This window comes from Mirounga leonina, unplaced genomic scaffold (genome assembly GCF_011800145.1).
Source record: "Mirounga leonina isolate KUSES-001 unplaced genomic scaffold, KU_Mleo_1.0 Mir_104, whole genome shotgun sequence".
Classification (NCBI taxonomy): Eukaryota; Metazoa; Chordata; class Mammalia; order Carnivora; family Phocidae; genus Mirounga; species Mirounga leonina.
Genome location: NW_023270231.1, coordinates 16380144 through 16399727, shown reverse-complemented (window position 1 = coordinate 16399727; position 19584 = coordinate 16380144). Strand labels below are relative to the sequence as shown.

At 41.4% G+C, this 19584-nt stretch overlaps 1 protein-coding gene across 1 annotated transcript in view; it reads left to right on the top strand.

Annotated features, from left to right (window-relative positions):
- The first annotated feature begins 383 nt into the window (after positions 1-383).
- Positions 384-19584, top strand: part of UBTD2 (ubiquitin domain containing 2) — a 63398-nt gene continuing 44197 nt past the window's right edge. Inside the window, exon 1 of the mRNA XM_035014273.1 lies at positions 384-635. Coding sequence (XP_034870164.1) covers positions 566-635 — 70 coding nt within the window. The 5' untranslated portion in view covers positions 384-565. The remainder of the gene's footprint in view (positions 636-19584) is intronic.

The following is a 19584-nucleotide window of genomic DNA, read 5'->3' as shown; positions in this document are numbered from 1 at the left end:
CTCAGCCTCAGAGCTCCGCTCCCCTCCCCTCTCCTCCCCACCGCCCTAGCTCTCCGGCCCCATCCCGCAGCCAATCAGCGCGCGGCCTCCCGCGGCCCCGCCCCCGCCGGCCGTTCCGGGCGAGCCCCGCGGAGCCCAGGCCGCGGGTGCGGAGGGCGGCGCCGCGGGGCGGGGGCCGATGGGGCCTGGCGGACGGGCGGCGCCGGCGCGGGGCTCGCCTGGACGCGGGTGTGCGGGGCTGTGAGGGGGCGAGGCGGGCGCTGCGGCCCGCCCGGGATGGGCCAGCCCTGGCCTGGCGGGGCCGAGCCGGAGGCGAGGGCGGCGCGCGGGTCAGGCCTGCCGGGCGGGCGGCCCGGGGGCTGAGGTAGAAGTGGGCGCGGAGGAAGGGGCCGAGCCAAGGCGGTGGGTGGAGCGGCGAGGGGGGCGGAGGCTGGGCCGCGGCGGGCGAGCGGAGCGGCGCGCCTGCCCGGGGCTCGGTGGCGGCGGCGGCGGCGCTTGAGGAGGCAGAGGCGGCGGCGGGCCGGACGAGCGCCCGGAGGTGGCGGACGAGGCGCCGGGGGCCCCCATGGGCGGGTGTGTGGGCGCCCAGCACGACTCCTCGGGCAGCCTCAACGAGAACTCGGAGGGCACCGGAGGTAGGTGAGCGCCAGGGGGCAGCCTCGGCCCCCCATTGTTCCCGGCCAGGCCCCGCCACCTGTCCCGGCCCCTGCGGGCCCGCGGGCCGCGCGGCCGGGGCCCCCGCGCCCCTTTGTCATCCCCTCCTCCACGTCACTCCCCGCGCTCCGCTTCCGGCCGCCCCGCCGGCCGCGGGGTCGCCCCCTGCCCTCCCGGCCCCTGAGGAAAGTCCTTCGCACGCCGGGGATGTAGCCCTTGGCCTCTCGACCCCACCGCCTCGGCTTGGGAAACTCGGACTAGAAACTGCCTTCTTTGGCCACCTCACTCCCTCCCCAGCCCGTTTAATTATTCAGGAACAGGATGGCGGCGCTGGGGTTGCAGAAAAGCGAATTGATGGGGGGTTGGGGAGGGGAGCCTAATGCATTCCCTCCGACGGGCCCCGCCACATCTCTCCGCACCCTTCCTCGTTCGGCAGAGTTGGCTGGTCTCAGCTTTCCTGAGTTTCGGATGACAGCTGCCCTGGTTGGTTCCAGTTTGGCCATTTAAACCTGCAAGTTTCTGGAGCTTGGCTGGGGAAGTCTCAAGTGGCCACACGCATTATTTTAAGGAGGGGTGGGGAAACGGTCCGCCCGAGGAAAACGTGGCTTCTTGCTACGGCATGCGGGTGTTGGGCCAGTTTGCTGTCGGGGTGGGCTAGTCAAATTCCTATCGGCCTTACGTAAAGGAAAATGTGTAGGATAAAAGTACAAATACAGGAGTCCGACTCAGCCCCGTAGGATCAGTACTTGAAAAGTTTTCTGACACGGAACGCACTTCTAATTTATTGTAAATAGTTTGGTGGGGAGAGCTTTTTAATTCAATCGGCATTGTGGTATAGCGGTATAATAATCTGCCTTTACTTACATGATCTTTGGCAGAGTCCACTCTATAGCTTGTGTAGAGGGCAGAATGTTTTAGTGAAAGAAGAAACAGCTAGGAATAGCAAAGATGACAGTGTAGGTTTTGTTCCAACCTTCTGTTAGATGTCTCAGAATGTGGGGCATATTTATAAGTTCCTAAGCTAAGTCGTTTGGGGATGAGAGGGTTTACAACTTTTTCTTTAGACCAGTTGCTTGCCCTCTCACTTGAGCTCCATTTATATAAACTGTGTACACCTAACATTTGACTGATAAATTTCCTGAATTACATGATATTTTGCCATGCCACCTCATTAAAATCTGTGGGTTTCCTGTATGATTAAATCCTGGGCAGGTATTTTGAGAGTTCAGTGAAGTGTGTCTTGAAAAAAACTTGTCCAGGAAAACGCTGTTTAATAGTGCATTTCATGTCATAGCATTATTACTTGGTGGCACATTAACAGTGAGATCCTCAGTGACAACAAAGCAGGAGATAAAAAGGGCATGATTTTATTTTTTTATTTTTTTAAAGATTTTATTTATTTATTTGACAGAGACACAGTGAGAGAGGGAACACAAGCAGGGGGAGTGGGAGAGGGAGAAGCAGGCTCCATGCAGAGCAGGGAGCCCGATGCAGGACTCGATCCCAGGACCCTGGGATCATGACCTGAGCCGAAGGCAGTCGCTTAACCGACCGGGCCACCCAGGCGCCCAAAAGGGCATGATTTTAAAACAGCTCTGGGGTAAGGTCAAATTGGGGGTCACAGTGATTCTTCCTGCAATTGAGGTGATCATTAATGGTACCAAAATATATTAGTCTGTGCTATAGGTAGTGTTTAGTTTCAATTTAATTTTTTTGCACTCAAAATTTTTAATAAACATTTTTCTCCTCTCGGTAATGAACTTGAACCAATTTATTTAAGCCTTTTGGTAATGTGAGTTATGACAGCCAGGCATTATTAGCAAGGGCTTTTAAAAGCATGAAGTCTTAGCTTCTGGTAATTTATTACCAGTGGTGTCTAGTTAGATAGCCCTGGTATCAGTTTCCTTGAGAACTGAGTTCTCTGGACTTTAAGCTGCGCTATACCTTTCCAAAGTAAAGTTTAGAAAAAAGGAACACCAACTACCAAACCTCTTTATTTTCTCCTGAAGAGGAAGTATGGGCCTCGTGTAACTGGATGGAGGAAGGAGCTGTGTGGGATAAAAGGATTGTTTCTGGAATTTAATTATGGAAGCCTTTATTTGTCGTCATTGTCATGGTAGTTAAGAGTTAATTGTGGTTTAAAGGAATTAGCTCAGGTGAGTGTTTCACGTTAACACATTAGTTTTTGCTTATTATAGTAGGTTTTTGTTGAGAAGAGAAAAACTATTTTTCCTAAGGGTGTTGGCATAGATCATTCGCTTTTCAAACATAATGGTTCATAGTTTTAATCAGGACGTTTGGGTTATGAAAAATTCTTTTATCAACATGAAGTAAAATAAAGTCTTCTGATGCTTTTCATGACTGTTTTAATTACATTCACCAATGTTGTTGAATGTAATGTTGAATCTCACCATTTTAGATTGATTTGAAACGACTTTAAAAAACCTTTTTGGCCATTTGAGATACTGTACTTTCCCTTTCCCTCTGGATCTAAGTCTCGTATGTATGCAAGTTAATCGCAGTACAGGAGAAAAGCTTCCTTACCTGGTGATTTACTTCTCTGAAGGAATTTGGGAAATTTTTGCAAAAGACCGTAGAATACGGAAATTGCTTAATTCACATTATAAGATTTGTGTTACATGTTATTTTGGAATCATTTGTAGTGTCTTCCCTCTGGCATACCTTGCCTAGAATTGTTTTTGAGTTTCAGCTAGTTTGACTATTTTTTAAATGCCTAATTTTCATCAAGACAAGCATATTATATACATTATACAAGATTATTTAACAGTTCACTCCAAGTTTCCATGCTCCTAGAACATTTTTTAGACAGCATATTCTTTATGGTTCTCTGCCTTTTTATAATGATACTGTGATGCTGGGGTTGGAACTCAGGACCTCTAGACAAAGCTTTATTTTAGTCCATGGCATTGGCTAAGGAATTAAATCTCATGATTTTTAAAAATAAATATGTGGGGGAAAACAGTAAAATGAAATTAGTTGAAGAGAGCCAACTGGCTTCTTTTCTTATTTTGTTTACCTCTTTAATGAACGTAATGATGTACAAAATAGGTTCTCACTTTCTGGGTGTATCATTTATTCTTACGTTCAGTGATACCCCAAGAGGTCTAATCCTTGGTGGTCCTAAGTTTCCAGGTTTACACAGGATAACTGACTGCTGGGCATTCATTTCTTTATTTCAGGGTGTCTCGAGAAGATCATGGAATTCTTTTGGATATCCATTTATAGTAGCCTTATAGACTACCTACTTGATGAGTAACAGTGGTTTTTGAATAATAACTACCATTTATCCAGTATTTATTATGTAACAAGTGTTGTGCTAAGTGATTGTTTTCTCATTTAGTCTTCAACAACTCTGGGAGGTGGATAATATCTCTATTTTATGGATGGATTGAAGCTGGAAGAAATTAAATAACTTGCTTAACGTCAAATAGCTTACAAATGGCAGTCAAACTTGAACTCAGGGCTGTAATAAAAAGTTTTTTTCTAGTTTCATTTTTTAACTTGTGATAAAATACATACAAAATTTGCCATTTTAACCATTTTTAAATCTACAGTTCGGTGGCATTAATTACACTCACAGTGTGCAACCATCACCACTATGTATTTCCAGAATTTTTCATCTCTCCCAACAGAAACTCTGGATCCATTAAGCAGTACCGCTGGTCCTCTCTCCCAACCCCTGTTAACTTCTAAATCTAGGTTTTGTCTCTGTGAATTTATCAAGTCTAGATATTTCATGTTAGTGGAATAATACAATATTTATCCTTTTGTTTGTAGTATATTTCAATTAGCAATAATGTCTTCAGGTTAATCCTGTGGTAGCAAGTATCAGTACCTCATTCTTTTTATGGCTGAATAATATTCCATTGTATGTATATACTACATATTTATCCATTCTTCTATTGATGGACATTTGGGCTGTTCCCACTTTTTGGTTATTGTAAGTGGCTATGAACTTTGGTGTACAAAGAGCTGTTGAGTCCCTGTTTTTTGGTTTTTTGTTTTTTTGGTTTTTTTTAAAGATTCCATTTATTTATTTGACAGAGAGAGACACAGTGAGAGAGGGAACACAAGCAGGAGGAGTGGGAGAGGGAGAAGCAGGCCTCCCGCGGAGCACGGAGCCCGATGCGGGGCTCGATCCCAGGACCCTGGGATCATGACCTGAGCCGAAGGCAGACGCTTAACGACTGAGCCACCCAGGCACCCCGAGTCCCTGTTTTTTATTCTTTGGTTATAATATACCTAAGAGTGGAATTGTTAGGTTATATGGTAATCCTTGCTAGGTTATATGGTTTACCTTTTTGAGGAACTGCTTTACTTTACCATAGTAGCTGCATTGTTTTACATTCCAGCAGCAGTATACAAGGGTTTCAGTTTCTCCATATGTTCACCAACACTTCTCTCCCATTTTTAAAATTATAGCCATTGTAGTTGGTATGAAGTGGTGTCTCTCTGTGGTTTTGATTTGCATTTCCCTAATGACTAGTGATGTTGAGCATCTTTTAATTAAAGTGCTTCTTAGACATTTGTTTATCTTCTTTGGAGAAATGTCTGTTTAAGTCCTTTGCCTATTTTTTAATTGGGTTGTTTTGGGGGGGGTTGTTGTGTTGTGGGAGGTCTTTATATATTCTGTATATTAAACCCATATCACATTGATGATTTGCAAATATTTTCTCCCATTTTTGGGTTGTCTTTTCACTCCCCCCCCCCCCCCAGGGGGCACCTGGGTGGCTCAAATCAGTAAACATCTGACTCTTTATTTCAGCTTAGGTCATTATTTCAGGGTCCTGAGATCGAGTCCTGCATCTAGCTCTGTGCTCAGCACAGAGTCTGCTTGTCCCTCTCGCTATGCTCCTCCCCCTGCATTCCCCCCGCCCCCGCCTTTACACTCTATTGATGATGTCCTTTGATACATAAAAGTTTTTAATTTTAATGAAGTCCAGTTTATTTTTTCTTTTGCTGCCTGGGCTTCTAGTTTTTGTTTTAAAATGTATATTTAACTAGGGGCGCCTGGGTGGCTCAGTCGTTAAGCATCTGCCTTCAGCTCAGGTCATGATCCCAGGGTTCTGGAATTGAGCCCCCTGCTCCGCGGGAAGTCTGCTTCTCCCTTTCCCACTCCCCTGCTTGTGTTCCCTCTCTCACTGTGTCTCTCTCTGTCAAATAAATAAATAAAATCTTAAAAAAAAATAAATAAATGTATATTTAATCCTTTACTGATGAAGAAAGAATAAATCTATAACCAATAATTCACAAGTCTAACTTAACTATTTGCTTTCTTAACTATGAATAGAAAGCTGTTTTAAGTTTCTTTTCTGTCTTATATGGTGAAAAGGTTGATTAGCAGTGAAATGCTTTTTAAAAAGTTGACAAAAGTAGTCCATAAACCTACTTCAACTTCTTAAGAAATGATTGTTATATTTTCTGCAGAAGCATTTTACAATCAATAGGCATTGAGTATCCACAATATGCCCAACATTGGGTTGGTTGCTGTTTTTCCAAAAAAAGGAATCTTGATCTTATTTCTTGAATATGTCAAAATCCTTTTTTAGGAAAGCATAATAAAATATGCATATATGAAATAAGTATAAAACACTATGTAAACAGATAAATATACCATAGGATAAACTGTGCAAGTGCTGAGGGAATAAAAGAAAGTAGTGATCTGAGCTGCTCAAAAGTATGGTCCCTGGACCAGCAGCTTTGCAATAACCTGGGAGTATGTTAGAAGTATAGAATCTCAGGCCCCCCCACACATGACCTAGTAAATCAGAATCTGCATTTTAACAAGATTGTCAAATGGTTCCTATGCGTATTAAGGTTTGAGAAGCACTGGCACAGAATTGCTTACAGTGGGAAGAGACTAAAGGGAGGAACCCAATAGGAAAAAAATGGCATGAGTTGGTAATTTATTGAATATAGGGATACATAAAAGAAAGTAAAGTATAGACAGTCCCTGACTTATGATGGCTCAACTTAGGATTTTTCGATCTTACAATTTTATGATGGTGCAAAGTGATACATACACATTCAGTAGAAACCATACTTCAGAGTTTAAATTTAGATCTTTTCTGTGGCTGGTGATAGGTGGTATGATACTCTCTTGTGATGCTGGGCAGTAGCAGCAAGCTGCAGCTCCCAGTCAGCTACGGGGTCAGGGTCATGAGGGTAAGCAACCAATATAATTACCATTCTGTTTTTCAGTATAGTATTCAGTAAGTTTTATGATATTCGACACTTTACTATAAAATAGACTTTATGTTAGATAATTTTGCCCAACTGTAGGCTAATGTAAGTGTTCTGAGCACATTTAAGGTAGGCTAGGCTAAGGATGTTCTGTAGGTTAGTTGTATTAAATGTAGTTTCTTTTTTTTTTTTTTAAGATTTTATTTATAAGAGAGGGAGAGACAGCAAGAGGGAGGGAGAATCAGACTCCCTGCTGAGCAGGGATCCCGACACGGGGCTGGATCCCAGGACCCTAGGAGCATAACCTGAGCTAAAGGCAGACAATTAACTGACTGAGCCACCCAGGCGCCCCTTAAATGCATTTTCAACTTAGGATTCATAGTTTTCAATTTATGATGGGTTTATTTTGGGATGTAACACCATCATAAGTTGGGGAAGAGCTGTAATCCCATATTTGTGAACCTGGGTAACCAGGAATTTTGAGGTGGCTTTGCAGGTTTTGGGGAATAAGAAAGAGCTATCTGGGGCAAGCTGTTGTTTGCCTTTCAGTATGTTAAGGTTTAGCTGACAGAATTTTTAAGTTGGGACATCATGTAGGATGGTGAAGAAGTTTAGATATGGAATTCCTAGATGTTCGGGTTATGAATGTGGACTTTGGAGTCAGCTGTGGGAGGTTGACTGAAGGTGTAAAAATAAATGACCACTGGGGCACCTGGGTGGCTCAGTCGTTAAGCGTCTGCCTTCGGCTCAGGTCATGGTCCTGGGGTCCTGGGATCGAGCCCCGCATTGGGTCCCCTGCTCAGCAGGAAGCCTGCTTCTCCCTCTCCCACTCCCCCTCCTTGTGTTCCCTCTCTCGCCATGTCTCTCTCTGTCAAATAAATAAATAAAATCTTAAAAAAAAAAAAAAAATGACTGCTATAAGTAAGTGAAAAGGGGAGGAAAGTACTAAGAATTGAGTCATCAAAATTTCACAGAAGATGGAGAAATGAGGTGATTACCTCTAATCAGGGCCTGACCATAGTACGTGCTTAGTATACTGAATTTTGTTGAATTATTGGGAAACATAGGAAATCAGGTCTGCCTGTGAAACTTATAGATCTGATTGTGTTTGAACAGACCATTCTTATAATTTCAGAAAATAATTTGGTTTGTTAACTTCTCATTCTAGTGTGGTGTCTGAAGAAATTCTACCTGTAGTTTGTTACTCACGTCCAAACTCAAGATAGACTTCTTGAGCGTTCAACCCCAGAATATTCCAGTAGCCCTTTTGAGGTTAGTGTATGTTAGAGCAAACACATTTCTCTACAGAAGCTTGTTTTCGTTCTTCACCAAGAATATCATTCGTTATCTCCTCTTCTTTATGTATTTTCAGTGTCCTGTATTTCTACACATCATCTAACAAGGTTGTTTACTGAATTTTCTTATGCTTCTACTCTTAAGGCTGTGTCTATAATTAAAAATGAAGCGGAATTGAGCATGAGGAGGACTGAAGATTTAGTCTGTGCTTATACCAAATGTGACAGTGGAAGTAAAAATTTTTCATATTTTCTGCATTGGTAGCTCTGAGGCTTTATAAGCAGAATGCATAAAATTTTATACCAGTTGGAGAGAGACATACCTACTGTGAAATAGGAAGCATTTACTTTTTTTTTTTAAAGATTTGAGAGAGAGAAGGGAATGGGGAGAGAGAGAGGGAGAGAGAGTCTCTAACAGACTCCCTGCTGAGCAAGGATCCCGATCCGGGGCTCAATCCTATGACCCTGAAATCATGACCTGAGCTGAAATCGAAAGTCTGACCCCCAGAGCGCCTGAGTGGCTTAGTCGGTTAAGCGACTGCCTTCGGCTCAGGTCATGATCCTGGGGTCCTGGGATCGAGCCCCACGTCCGGCTCCCTGCTCAGCAGAGAGCCTGTTCCTCCCTCTCCTTCTGCCTGCCACTCTGCCTACTTGTGCTCTCTCTCTATCTGTCGAATAAATAAATAAAATCTTAAAAAAAAAAGTCTGGGGCGCCTGGGTGGCTCAGTTGGTTAAGCGTCTGCCTTCGGCTCAGGTCATGATCCTGGAGTCCCTGGATCAAGTCCTGCATCGGGCTCCCTGCTCGGCAGGGAGCCTGCTTCTCCCTCTGACCCTCCCCCCTCTCATGTGCTCTGTCTCTCTCATTCTCTCTGTCTCAAATAAATAAATAAAATCTTAAAAAAAAAAAAAAAAGTCTGACCCTTAACCGACTGAGACACCCAAGCACCCCAGGAGGCATTTACTTGATGTAAAATAGAGGGTGCTTTATTTTACCAGGAGGAGTATAGTTTTGGGGTGAGACCAAAAGGAAAACAAGGCAGCAAGAAGGTATAGGTTGGAAATCCAGTGGAACTCTGGGTAGGTAGGTTTGGTAGGTTATGAGAGCTGAATTTAGGTCAGGGCTGCTACAGTTGGAAAATACTGAGATATGGAGAATCCTCTTTGGGAAGAGATTTAAGCACTCGAGTTTATATTAAAAAATGACATGGGATGTTGTAGCCCCTATCTAATAAGTTACCTTCTGTTGGGCTAGTCCCCTTTTGTTTTCAATTTTCTAGCAAATTAAGGGTTGATGTTTCTTCCCAGTCAAGATTATCTTGGAATTTATGTTGGAACGGCGTTTTTAAAGATTATTCCTATAGATAATAAATGGGCTGTTTTTTTTCATCTCTGACTTTATTTAGGAATCATTTGCTAGTACTGTATACTATGAATAGAATCATTAAGCTATTAGAAATGAGGATCTTGGGGCGCCTGGGTGGCTCAGTCATTAAGCGTCTGCCTTCGGCTCAGGTCATGATCCCAGGGTCCTGGGATCGAGCCCCGCATTGGGCTCCCTGTTCGGCAGGAGGCCTGCTTCTCCCTCTCCCACTCCCCCTGCTTGTGTTCCCTCTCTCGCTGTCTCTCTCGTCAAATAAATAAATAATATCTTAAAAAAAAAAAACTTAAAAAAAAAAAAGAAATGAGGATCTTCATTCTTCTGATTTTATTAGCCCTAGTCTATAACACCTCTCTTTCTTATGGAAAAATTTTAATAGATGGATTTTATTTTTAAGTTTATCTGATTTTTTACTGTAAGTGCAAAGCTTTGGCAGCACCTTGCTCTTGGTACTATACTCAGGTGAGTCTTCTGATAAGAATATTATTGAGTGTTAATCACTTGTAATAAGGAACTTTTGCCGTTATGAATCAGCTATCTCTCTTGCGGTTTTTGCCCAAAACACATTCTTCTCTTGTTGCAACAAAGCATTAGGTTGACTTTGTTAAGCAACATGATCATATTAATTGGGCATGATGATCAATTTGCTGATTTAGTGATTCTCTCATTTTTCCTTACTGCAGACCACTTGAATGGTTTATCTTCATTTGGTGGACCATTGCACCTGATTCTTCCCGCCGCCCCTCACCATCCCTACCCAGCTTTCTGCTTCTGCTTATCGGGCATACTAGGCTACCAGCAAGCTCCTCATGATTCACTGGTAGTTCAAGGACCATAGGTTGAAACTTTACTAACGCGTATGTACTTAAAGATGCATGTGTGTTGGCCAAGAACAATCAGCATGTTTTCACCTTGCATCAGCTACTTTGACTTGCAGTCAGCAAGAATCAAGTTTGTTTTTGAATATATTCCATATATTGAGCTGAGAGGTTAAATATTGCTGAGTATACATTGGGTGTTATAATGCCATTTTTTTGCATGTTTGCAATAAAACTTTTAACATCTTTTGAAGTTAGATGTCTGAAGAAAAAAGATATCTTAACGTGTCAGAGCCATCTTAAGTGAATTTTACTTGAGTGTGAGTGAGGTCTTGATATACATTTGTCCAAGACTTGACTAAATAATGAGTTAGTGACTTTTGGCCCTTTCTGATTAAGTCCTCACAGGAAACCCTTCAGATAATTTTTTGCATTTATTGTAATTGGCTCCTAGGTATAAGCAAAAGCAGACCTATTTGCATCAGTTCAGATAGTTTCCATGCTTTGGACTATGTGACAAGAGTATCAAAGGGGCAGAGTAATAGATAGTCCAGATCACTCAGTTATGCTTTATGATAAACTATCACTTTTAACTCAGGGTGAACACTGTTTTTTAGTTGAGTTGATGATCCTTCCTGAAACTCTTAAAAATAGCCAGCCCCTATTATTTCTAACTGCCAGCACTTGAAGCTAACCATAAATACTGTGTCTCTCTCTGTCAAATAAATAAATAAAATCTTTAAAAAAAAAAGAAGCTAACCATAAATAGATATAACAGATATAGATAAGGCCTGCTCTGTGATATCAAGTGGCTTATGGTCTAATGGAAGAATCATATATTTAATCAGGAAAAGTTTTAAAAGCCTCTATAACAATGAAAAAAGTATTGCGAAAGTTCAGGGAGTAGTGGGGAGCAGGGTCAGAAAACTTCACTGACGAGGTGGTGTAAGTAGTTGGTCTTGAAAGAGGAGTAGCTGGAGGAAAAGCAGAAGGTCATCCTGTATGTAGAGGAAATTACTTGTAAAGAATTATGAAAAAACATGGCATTTTGGGGGACTGGCAAGAAGTTTGTGGACAGGGTAGATGAAACGTGAAGTTATTAAGTTATGTTGTCAGATTTTTAGAAGGCATAATTGCCACAATTAATAGACCAAGTTGGGAGATAGTATGTAGGTAATACTATTTAAGTAGGGTTTTTTTGTTTTTTTTGTGCATCTAACAAACTCATTCCCATTTAATGCTGCATTCTGAGGTTATTTTATACAAAATTCTGATGTACTAAGTTGTTACAATCTTTAACAGATTTTTATTCTTTCATAATTTCTAACCATATTGTCATATATTGAGTGTGAGAAATGTGTTTAACTTTTTCATATGCACAAGGGGCACCTGGCTGGCTTAGTCAGAACAGCATGCAGCTCTTGATCTTGGGATCATGAATTTGAGCCCCACGTTGTGTGTAAAGATTACTTTAAAACACACACACACACAACTTTTTTTACTGCACACGTATATGTGTGTTTGTCCCAGATCAGTTTTTGTCTCTCGGGTCCTAGTTTTTTGGCACATGGAAAGAGTTTGTGCTAAGATTCTGCAGACCTGCCTGAATTTTAATGTCTTGAGAATAGGCCTGCATTAGCTGTGGTACTTTGGGCTCAGTTTCTTACATGGTTCAAAGAAGAAAATGGATTAGATCATTGTCAAGATTATATCTAATTCTTTTTTTAAAACAATTTTTTTTTTTTTAAGATTTTGTTTATTTATTTGACAGAGAGAGATACACAGCGAGAGAGAGAACACAAGCAGGGGGAGTGGGAGAGGGAGAAGCAGGCTTCCCGCAGAGCAGGGAGCCCAATGCGGGGCTCGATCCCATGACCCTGGGATCATGACCTGAGCCAAAGGCAGACGCTTAATGACTGAGCCACCCAGGCGCCACCTAAACATTTTTTTTTAAATGTTTTATTTATTTATTCATGAGAGAGAGAGAGAGAGAGGCAGAGGGAGAAGCAGGCTCCCTGCCTAGCAGGAAGCCCGATGCAGGACTCGATCCCAGAACCCTGGGATCATGACCTGAGCCGAAGGCAGACGCTTAACGACTGAGCCACCCAGGCGCCACCTAAACATTTTTTTTTTAATGTTTTATTTATTTATTCATGAGAGTCAGAGAGAGAGAGAGAGGGGCAGAGGGAGAAGCAGACTCCCTGCCTAGCAGGAAGCCCGACGAGGGACTCGATCCCAGAACCCTAGGATCATGACCTGAGCCGAAGGCAGATGCTTAACCGTCTGAGCCACCCAGGCGCCCTTTTTTTTTTTAAACATTTTTAATGACAATTTTCAAGCATATTGAAAAATTGAAAGACTCTGATACAACAAACATTTTAATACCCATTAATTGTGTGTATGTGTGTTTAAATATTTGCTTAACTGAGAGTATAGACATCCTGACACTTCAACATGCAAATACCATTATCACTCCTAAGATCTAGTCCATAATCAGAATCCACCAATTGTCCCCAAAATGTCTTTTATAGCTATTTTTAAAAATTTTATTTATTACTTATTAGAGCGTGCATGAGTGGGCAGAGGGAGAGGGAGAAGCAAGCTCCCCACTGAGCAGGGAGCCTGACGCGAGGCTAGATCCCAGGAACCTGGGATCATGACCTGAGCCGAAGGCAGATGCTTAACCAACTGAGCCACCCAGGTGCCCCTTTTATACCTTTTTTTTTTTCAAATTAGGATCTATTCAGCATTTAGATGCTACATTTGTTTTTGTCTCTAATCTTTTAAAATCTTGAACAGCTCCTCCCCTTTTCTTCCCTATAACATTTGATTTTTTTTTTTTTAATTTTTATTTATTTGACAGAAAGATAGCGAGAGCAGGAACACAAGCAGGGGGAGTGGGAGAGGGAGAAGCAGGCTTCCCGTGGAGCAGGGAGCCTGATGTGGGGCTTGATCCCAGGACCCTGGGATCATGACCTGAGCTGAAAGCAGACGCTTAACGACTGAGCCACCCAGGCACCCTAACATTTGATTTTTTTGAAGAATATTGTAGAGAGATGCCGGGGTGGCTCAGTCAGTTAAGCCTCTGCCTTCGGCTCAGGTCATGATTCCAGGGTCCTGGGATTGAGCCCCACGTTGGGCTCACTGCTCAGTGGGGAGCCTGCTTCTCCCTTTGCCTGCCGCCCCCCCCTGCTTGTGCTTGCTCTCTTTCTCTGACAAATAAATAAAATCTTAAAAAAAAAAAATGAGGAGTGTTGTAGAATGTACCACATTCTGGATTTGTCTGATTATTTCCCTATGGTGTCATTTAGTGTTTTCTTCTAGCCTCTGTATTTTCTTTAAACTGATAATTAGGTAGATGTCATACTAACAGAATGTGATTCTTTATTTCCTAGGCTATACTAGATCCAAAATCCAAACTTTTCCCAGTTCTTTTCTGCTAATTTCCAACACTGGAGTAATCTTTTATTACTGAATAAATCTGAACCTTTTTTTCCTTTTCCCAACCAGAAATAATCCTGCCATCCTCTGAACTTCCACAGTACTGTTCTTTTTTATTTTAATTTTTTTATTGTTGTTAATCACCATACATTACATCATTAGTTTTAGATGTAGTGTTCCATGATTCATTGTTTGTCCACAGTACTATTCTTATAGTACTTATTCCCCTTCTGTTTTTTGGTCTCCCTACCCACCGCCCGTCATTTTTCCTCTAACTTTATTGGGGAATAATTGACAAATATAATTGTATATATTTATTTATTTCCCCCTCTATTTATTTATGTTTGAATTTAAATTCAATTAATTAATATATAGTATATTATTAGTTTCAGAGGTAGAGTTCAGTGATTCATCAGTTGTATATAACACCCAGTGCTCATTACATCATGTGCCCTCCTTAATGCCCATCAACCAGTTACTCCATCCCTCCCCCCTCCAGCAACCCTCAGTTTGTTCCCTATGATTAAGGGTCGGTTGGGGCGCCTGGGTGGCTCAGATGGTTAAGCCTCTTCCTTTGGCTCAGGTTGTGATCTCCAGGTCCTGGGGTCGAGCCCTACATCAGGCTTCTGGCCCAGCAGGGAGTCTGCTTCTCCCTCTGCCTCTCCCCCGCTCCTCGTGCTCTCTCTCTCAAATGAATAAATAAAATCTTTAAAAAAAAAAAAAGTCTCTTATGGTTTGTCTCCTTCTCTAATTTCGTGTTGTTTTATTTTTCCCTCCCTTCCTCTATGCTACTTTGTTTTGTTTCTTAAATCCCACATATGAGTGAAATCATATGGTAATTCTTTCTCTGATTGACTTATTTCACTTAGCTTAAACCCTATAGTTCCATCCATGTGGTTGCAAATGGCAAGATTTCATTTTTTGATGGCTGAGTAACATTCCATTGTATATATATATCACTTTATCCATTCATCTGTCAATGGACATCTGGGCTCTTTCCATAGTTTAGCTGTTGTGGGTATTGCTGCTGTAAACATTGGGGTGCAGGTGCCCCTTCAGATTGCTACATTTGTATCTTTGGGTAAATACCTGGTAGTGCAATTGCTGGGTCGTAGGGTAGCTCTATTTTAACTTTTTGAAGAACCTCATTCCAGAGTGGCTGTACCAGCTTGCATTCCAACCAGCAGTGTAAGAGGGTTCCCCTTTCTCCACATCCTTGCCAACATCTGTCATTTTTGACTTGTTAGTTTTAGCCATTCTGACTGGTGTGAGGTGGTATCTCATTGTGTTTTTGTTTTTTTTTTTAAGATTTTATTTATTTATTTGACAGAGAGAGACACACAGCGACAGCAGAACACAAGTAGGGGGAGTGGGAGAGGGAGAAGCAGGCTTCCCTCGGAGCAGAGAGCCTGATGCGGGGCTCGATCCCAGGACCTGGGATCATGACCTGAGCCGAAGACAGACACTTAACGACTGAGCCACCCAGGCACCCCTCATTGTGGTTTTGATTTCTCTTTCCCTGATGCTGAGTGATGTTCAGACTTTTTTCATGTGTCTTTTGGCCATTTGTACGTCTTTGGAGAAATGCCTGTTCATGTCTTCTGCCCATTTCTTGGATTATTTGTTCTTTGGGTTTTGAGTTTGATAAGTTCTTTATAGATTTTGGATATTAGCCCTTTATCTGATAAGACATTTGTAAATATCTTCTCCCATTCTGTCAGTTGTCTTTTGGTTTTGTTGACTGTTTCCTTTGCTGTGCAAAAGCTTTGTATCTTGATGAAGTCCCAATAGTTCATTTTTGCCTTTGTTTCCCTTGCCTTGGAGACGTGTATAGCAAGAAGTTGCTGCAGCCAAGGTCAGAGAGGTTGCTGCCTCTGTTCTCCTGTAGGATTTTGAATGATTCCTGTCTCTTAGGTTTTTCATCCATTTTGAGTATGGTGTAAGAAAATGGTCCAGTTTCATTCTTCTGCATGTCGCTGTCCAATTTTCCCAACACCATTTATTGAAGAAACTATCTTTTTTCCATTGGACATTCTTTCCTGCTTTGTTGAAGATTAGTTGACCATAGAGTTGAGGGTCCATTTCTGGATTCTCTTTAATTGTATAAATTTAAGCTATACAGTGTCATGATTTGATATACATTATGGAACTATTACCAAAATCAACATAGAAAACTGACACATTTATTACCTCACATAGTTAACTTTGTGGGGAGGGGGGTAAGAAAGCTTAAGATCTACTTTCAGCAACGTTCAAGTCTACAATACCCTATTATTAACTATAGTCACTATGCTGTATATTATTAGATCTTCAGAGCTTATTCTTCTTATAACTGAAAGTTCTACCCTTTGTATCCCTTTCTCCCATTTTTACAAGAATCTTCTATCATGGTAATTTTTCAACATTACTTATCTTCTTGGAATGTAAGCTACATTGGACCTGATACAGACTTCATAATACTTGAGGCTTCATAAGACCTTAGGCTCAATTAACCATTGTGTGAAATACATCTTTGAGTTTGTAAGGTGTTAGGGAGAAAGTAAAGTTCCCCTAATAGAAGCCTTACTTAATTCTAGAACATGAACTTTGTTAAATAGGACCATATAGTGTAATGAAAATTCTAGTTCCACCTCTGTCTCTCTATATCTATGACCATAAGTAAGTCACCTAACTTCCCCATTTCTTAGTTTTTTTCTCATCTGTAAAATGAGCATGTTGGATGAGATCAGTGTACCCAAACTTTTTTAACAGTTGAATCATTTTATAGGTATACCTTACATCAAACACTAATGTGTCAGCCTCAGCATTTCATTTTCTTTTATTTTGATTGTACAGTCACTAAAAAATAAATTATTTAGTTTTATAAAGTTCTATAGGAGATTTTTTTGAAGTTTGAATCACTATCAACTGTACTCAAAAACACTAAATTATGTCTTGCAGTATTACGACTTATGTTATATTTTTGCTGAGCATTGTTGAGTTACTTTTTGTAATGAGAGAATATACTGAGCAGGTGCACTTGAGCTTGTTGTGACATTTAATGGAGCCAGACATGCATGGTACTCTATTAGTGTGTTCACTGGTACAGTGTTACATGAGTGGACATGTATGTGCCTGTATTAACAAAATGCGCTGTGCAGAGCTCTGGTTTTTCCAGTCAGTGACACATTTCAAGAAGTTCCCTAAGTTTCATATGCGCATAGAAATGGTAAGAGAAGCTTCATTCCAGTGTCTCCATGTTCAGTTTCATGATGAACATGTTTCATGATGGCTTCTGTGTTTGAAATTTAACATTTGATGTGTGGGTGCTTATTATTATGGTTCTTAAAAGTAACAAATGGGGGGGGCGCCTGGGTAGCTCAGTCGTTAAGCGTCTGCCTTTGGCTCAGGTCATGATCCCAGGGTTCTGGGATTGAGCCCCGCATCGGGCTCCCTGCTCAGCAGGGAGCCTGCTTCTCCCTCTCCCACTCCCCCTGCTTGTGTTCCCTCTCTTGCTGTCTCTCTCTGTGTCAAATAAATAAATAAAATCTTTTTAAAAACCCCAGAAAACAAATGGGACATCTGTTGGTTAAGGCATCTAACTCTTGGTTTCGTGATCTCAGGGTCTTGGGATTGAGCCCCTTGGGAATTCCACGTTGGGCTCCCTACTCAGTGGGCAGTCTGTTTCTCCTTCTCCCTCTGTCCCACCCCCTGCTTGTGCTCTCTCCCTCTCTCTCTCTCTCTCTCTGAAAAAAACTTTTTTTTTTTTAAAGATTTATTTATTTCAGAGAAAGCGAGAGAGAGCACCAAGAGGGAGAAGCAGACTCCCCACTGAGCAGGGAACTTGATCTGGAGCTCGATCCCAGGACCCCGAGATCATGACCCAAGCTGAGGGCAGATGTTTAACTGACTGAGCCACCCAGGTGTCCCATAAGTACATAAAATCTTAATATATATATATATTTATTTTACATATAATTTGAATTATGTTTGTAGAACTCTGAAGCAGCAGGTGTTTTGTTCCCTTGAGTTCTTTGGAACCAGTTTTTAAAATTAGGTGACTTGATCCTAGGAAAAATCTTTAGCACATAATTTCAATCAGTTTTTCTCTACTCTCAGGATAGGTATACTGTTGCGGGCATTGTATTAGATATTTGAAGTTGCAAACAGTTACTGAAAAAATAGTACTATATTTAATTTTACACCATTTATTTTTATTTTTTTTTTTTTTTTAAAGATTTATTTATTTATTTATTTGACAGAGAGAGAGACACACAGCAAGAGAGGGAACACAAGCAGAGGGGGTGGATGGAAGAGGGAGAAGCAGGCCTCCCACCGAGCAGGGAGCCCGATGTGGGGCTCGATCCCAGGACCCTGGGATCATGACCTGAGTCCAAGGCAGACGCTTAATGACTGAGCCACCCAGGCACCCCAATTTTACACCATTTAGAGATGTAAAATGCTACCCAAATTAATTTTAATGCTAAGAAAACTTGAAAAGCAAACAAAGGAAGGTAAAACATTAAAAATAGTGAAGGTAGGGCTGCCTAGCTGGCTAAGTCAGTAGAGCATGTGACTCTTGATCTTGGGGTCATGAGTTTAAGCCCCACGTTGGACATAGAACTTAAAAAATAGTGAAGGAATCAGTAAGGTGGTGACTGTTGTAGCTGTATCACTAATTGCAGTCTGGTTGTAGATCTGGAAGTTTGCTTACTCCCTGTGTTTGATTTGTCTTCGCCAGGAATGAAAAGAGTAGGGACAAGCCCTCAGGTGGTCTTTCTCTTCCAGAGCAACTTCTGGCTTCAGTGCAGCTGTTTCATTATTTAAGATGTGAACTTTACCTCTCAACCCATTTGAAGCTGGAAATAGACCTTGTCACTGTTCGGACTACTGATCTCCCTACCTCTGACACAGCTTCACTTTTCTCCTTTCTCTCTTGGGCATGAATTATTTCAACTCTTTGCCTACAGTTAGGGCACGCTTGTGTTATGTTTAAACTTCAGAAGGTCATACAGGAAGCACTTAATGGAAAATGGGTTGACAAATGAGAATTTGGGTTTGAAAGATTTGACTGTGGATTATGAAGGAAGAACCAGAATCAGATGAGATGCTAGTAGGTGAGGTCTGGTGTCTGTCATATTTCTAGTCTGACTTTTCTGGACTAGATTGAGATGAAACATAGCAGGAATGTCAATGGAAGGTCTTTGCATCTAGTGAGCAGAGAGAGCTTGGCTTCTTTCCTTTTCAGGGCCTTTGACCTATTTACTTGGAATGTAAGTATTTGCTGTGAAGTGCTTTTTTATTACAGTTCTTAAAAATAGTGTGGCCCTTCCCCCTGTTTTTTAAAAATTGCTTTTAGAAATTATTTATTTACTTGTTTATTTCCTGTCTTACCTCATAACATTGTAAGCTCTGTGAAGTCAGGGGCCTTGTCCGATTTCTTCCTTATTGTATCCTTAGAATCTAGTATAATTCATGATATGTATGCATTAAATAGTTCCTGATGGAATAAATAAGTGAAATAATGAATAGTTGTGACTGTTTTATCACTTGGAGAATGAAAAGTTTACTGTTTGGCTTTAATTATTTAATTTGATTTTTGAATGAAATTATTTTACTAGTTCCTTAGTAATACTAAAGCCCATTATCTTTAGGGATTCCTCACGATAATTAACTCTGGGATAGATTCTTATTTGCCCATTTAATGAAAGGAGGCAGTAATCTAATTTGCTTAAGGTCTCCCTGCTTATTTTGTATTTATTTGTGTATTATTTTCTTCTGTCATCCTTAGTAAGCCTAGTCATGATTTGAATTG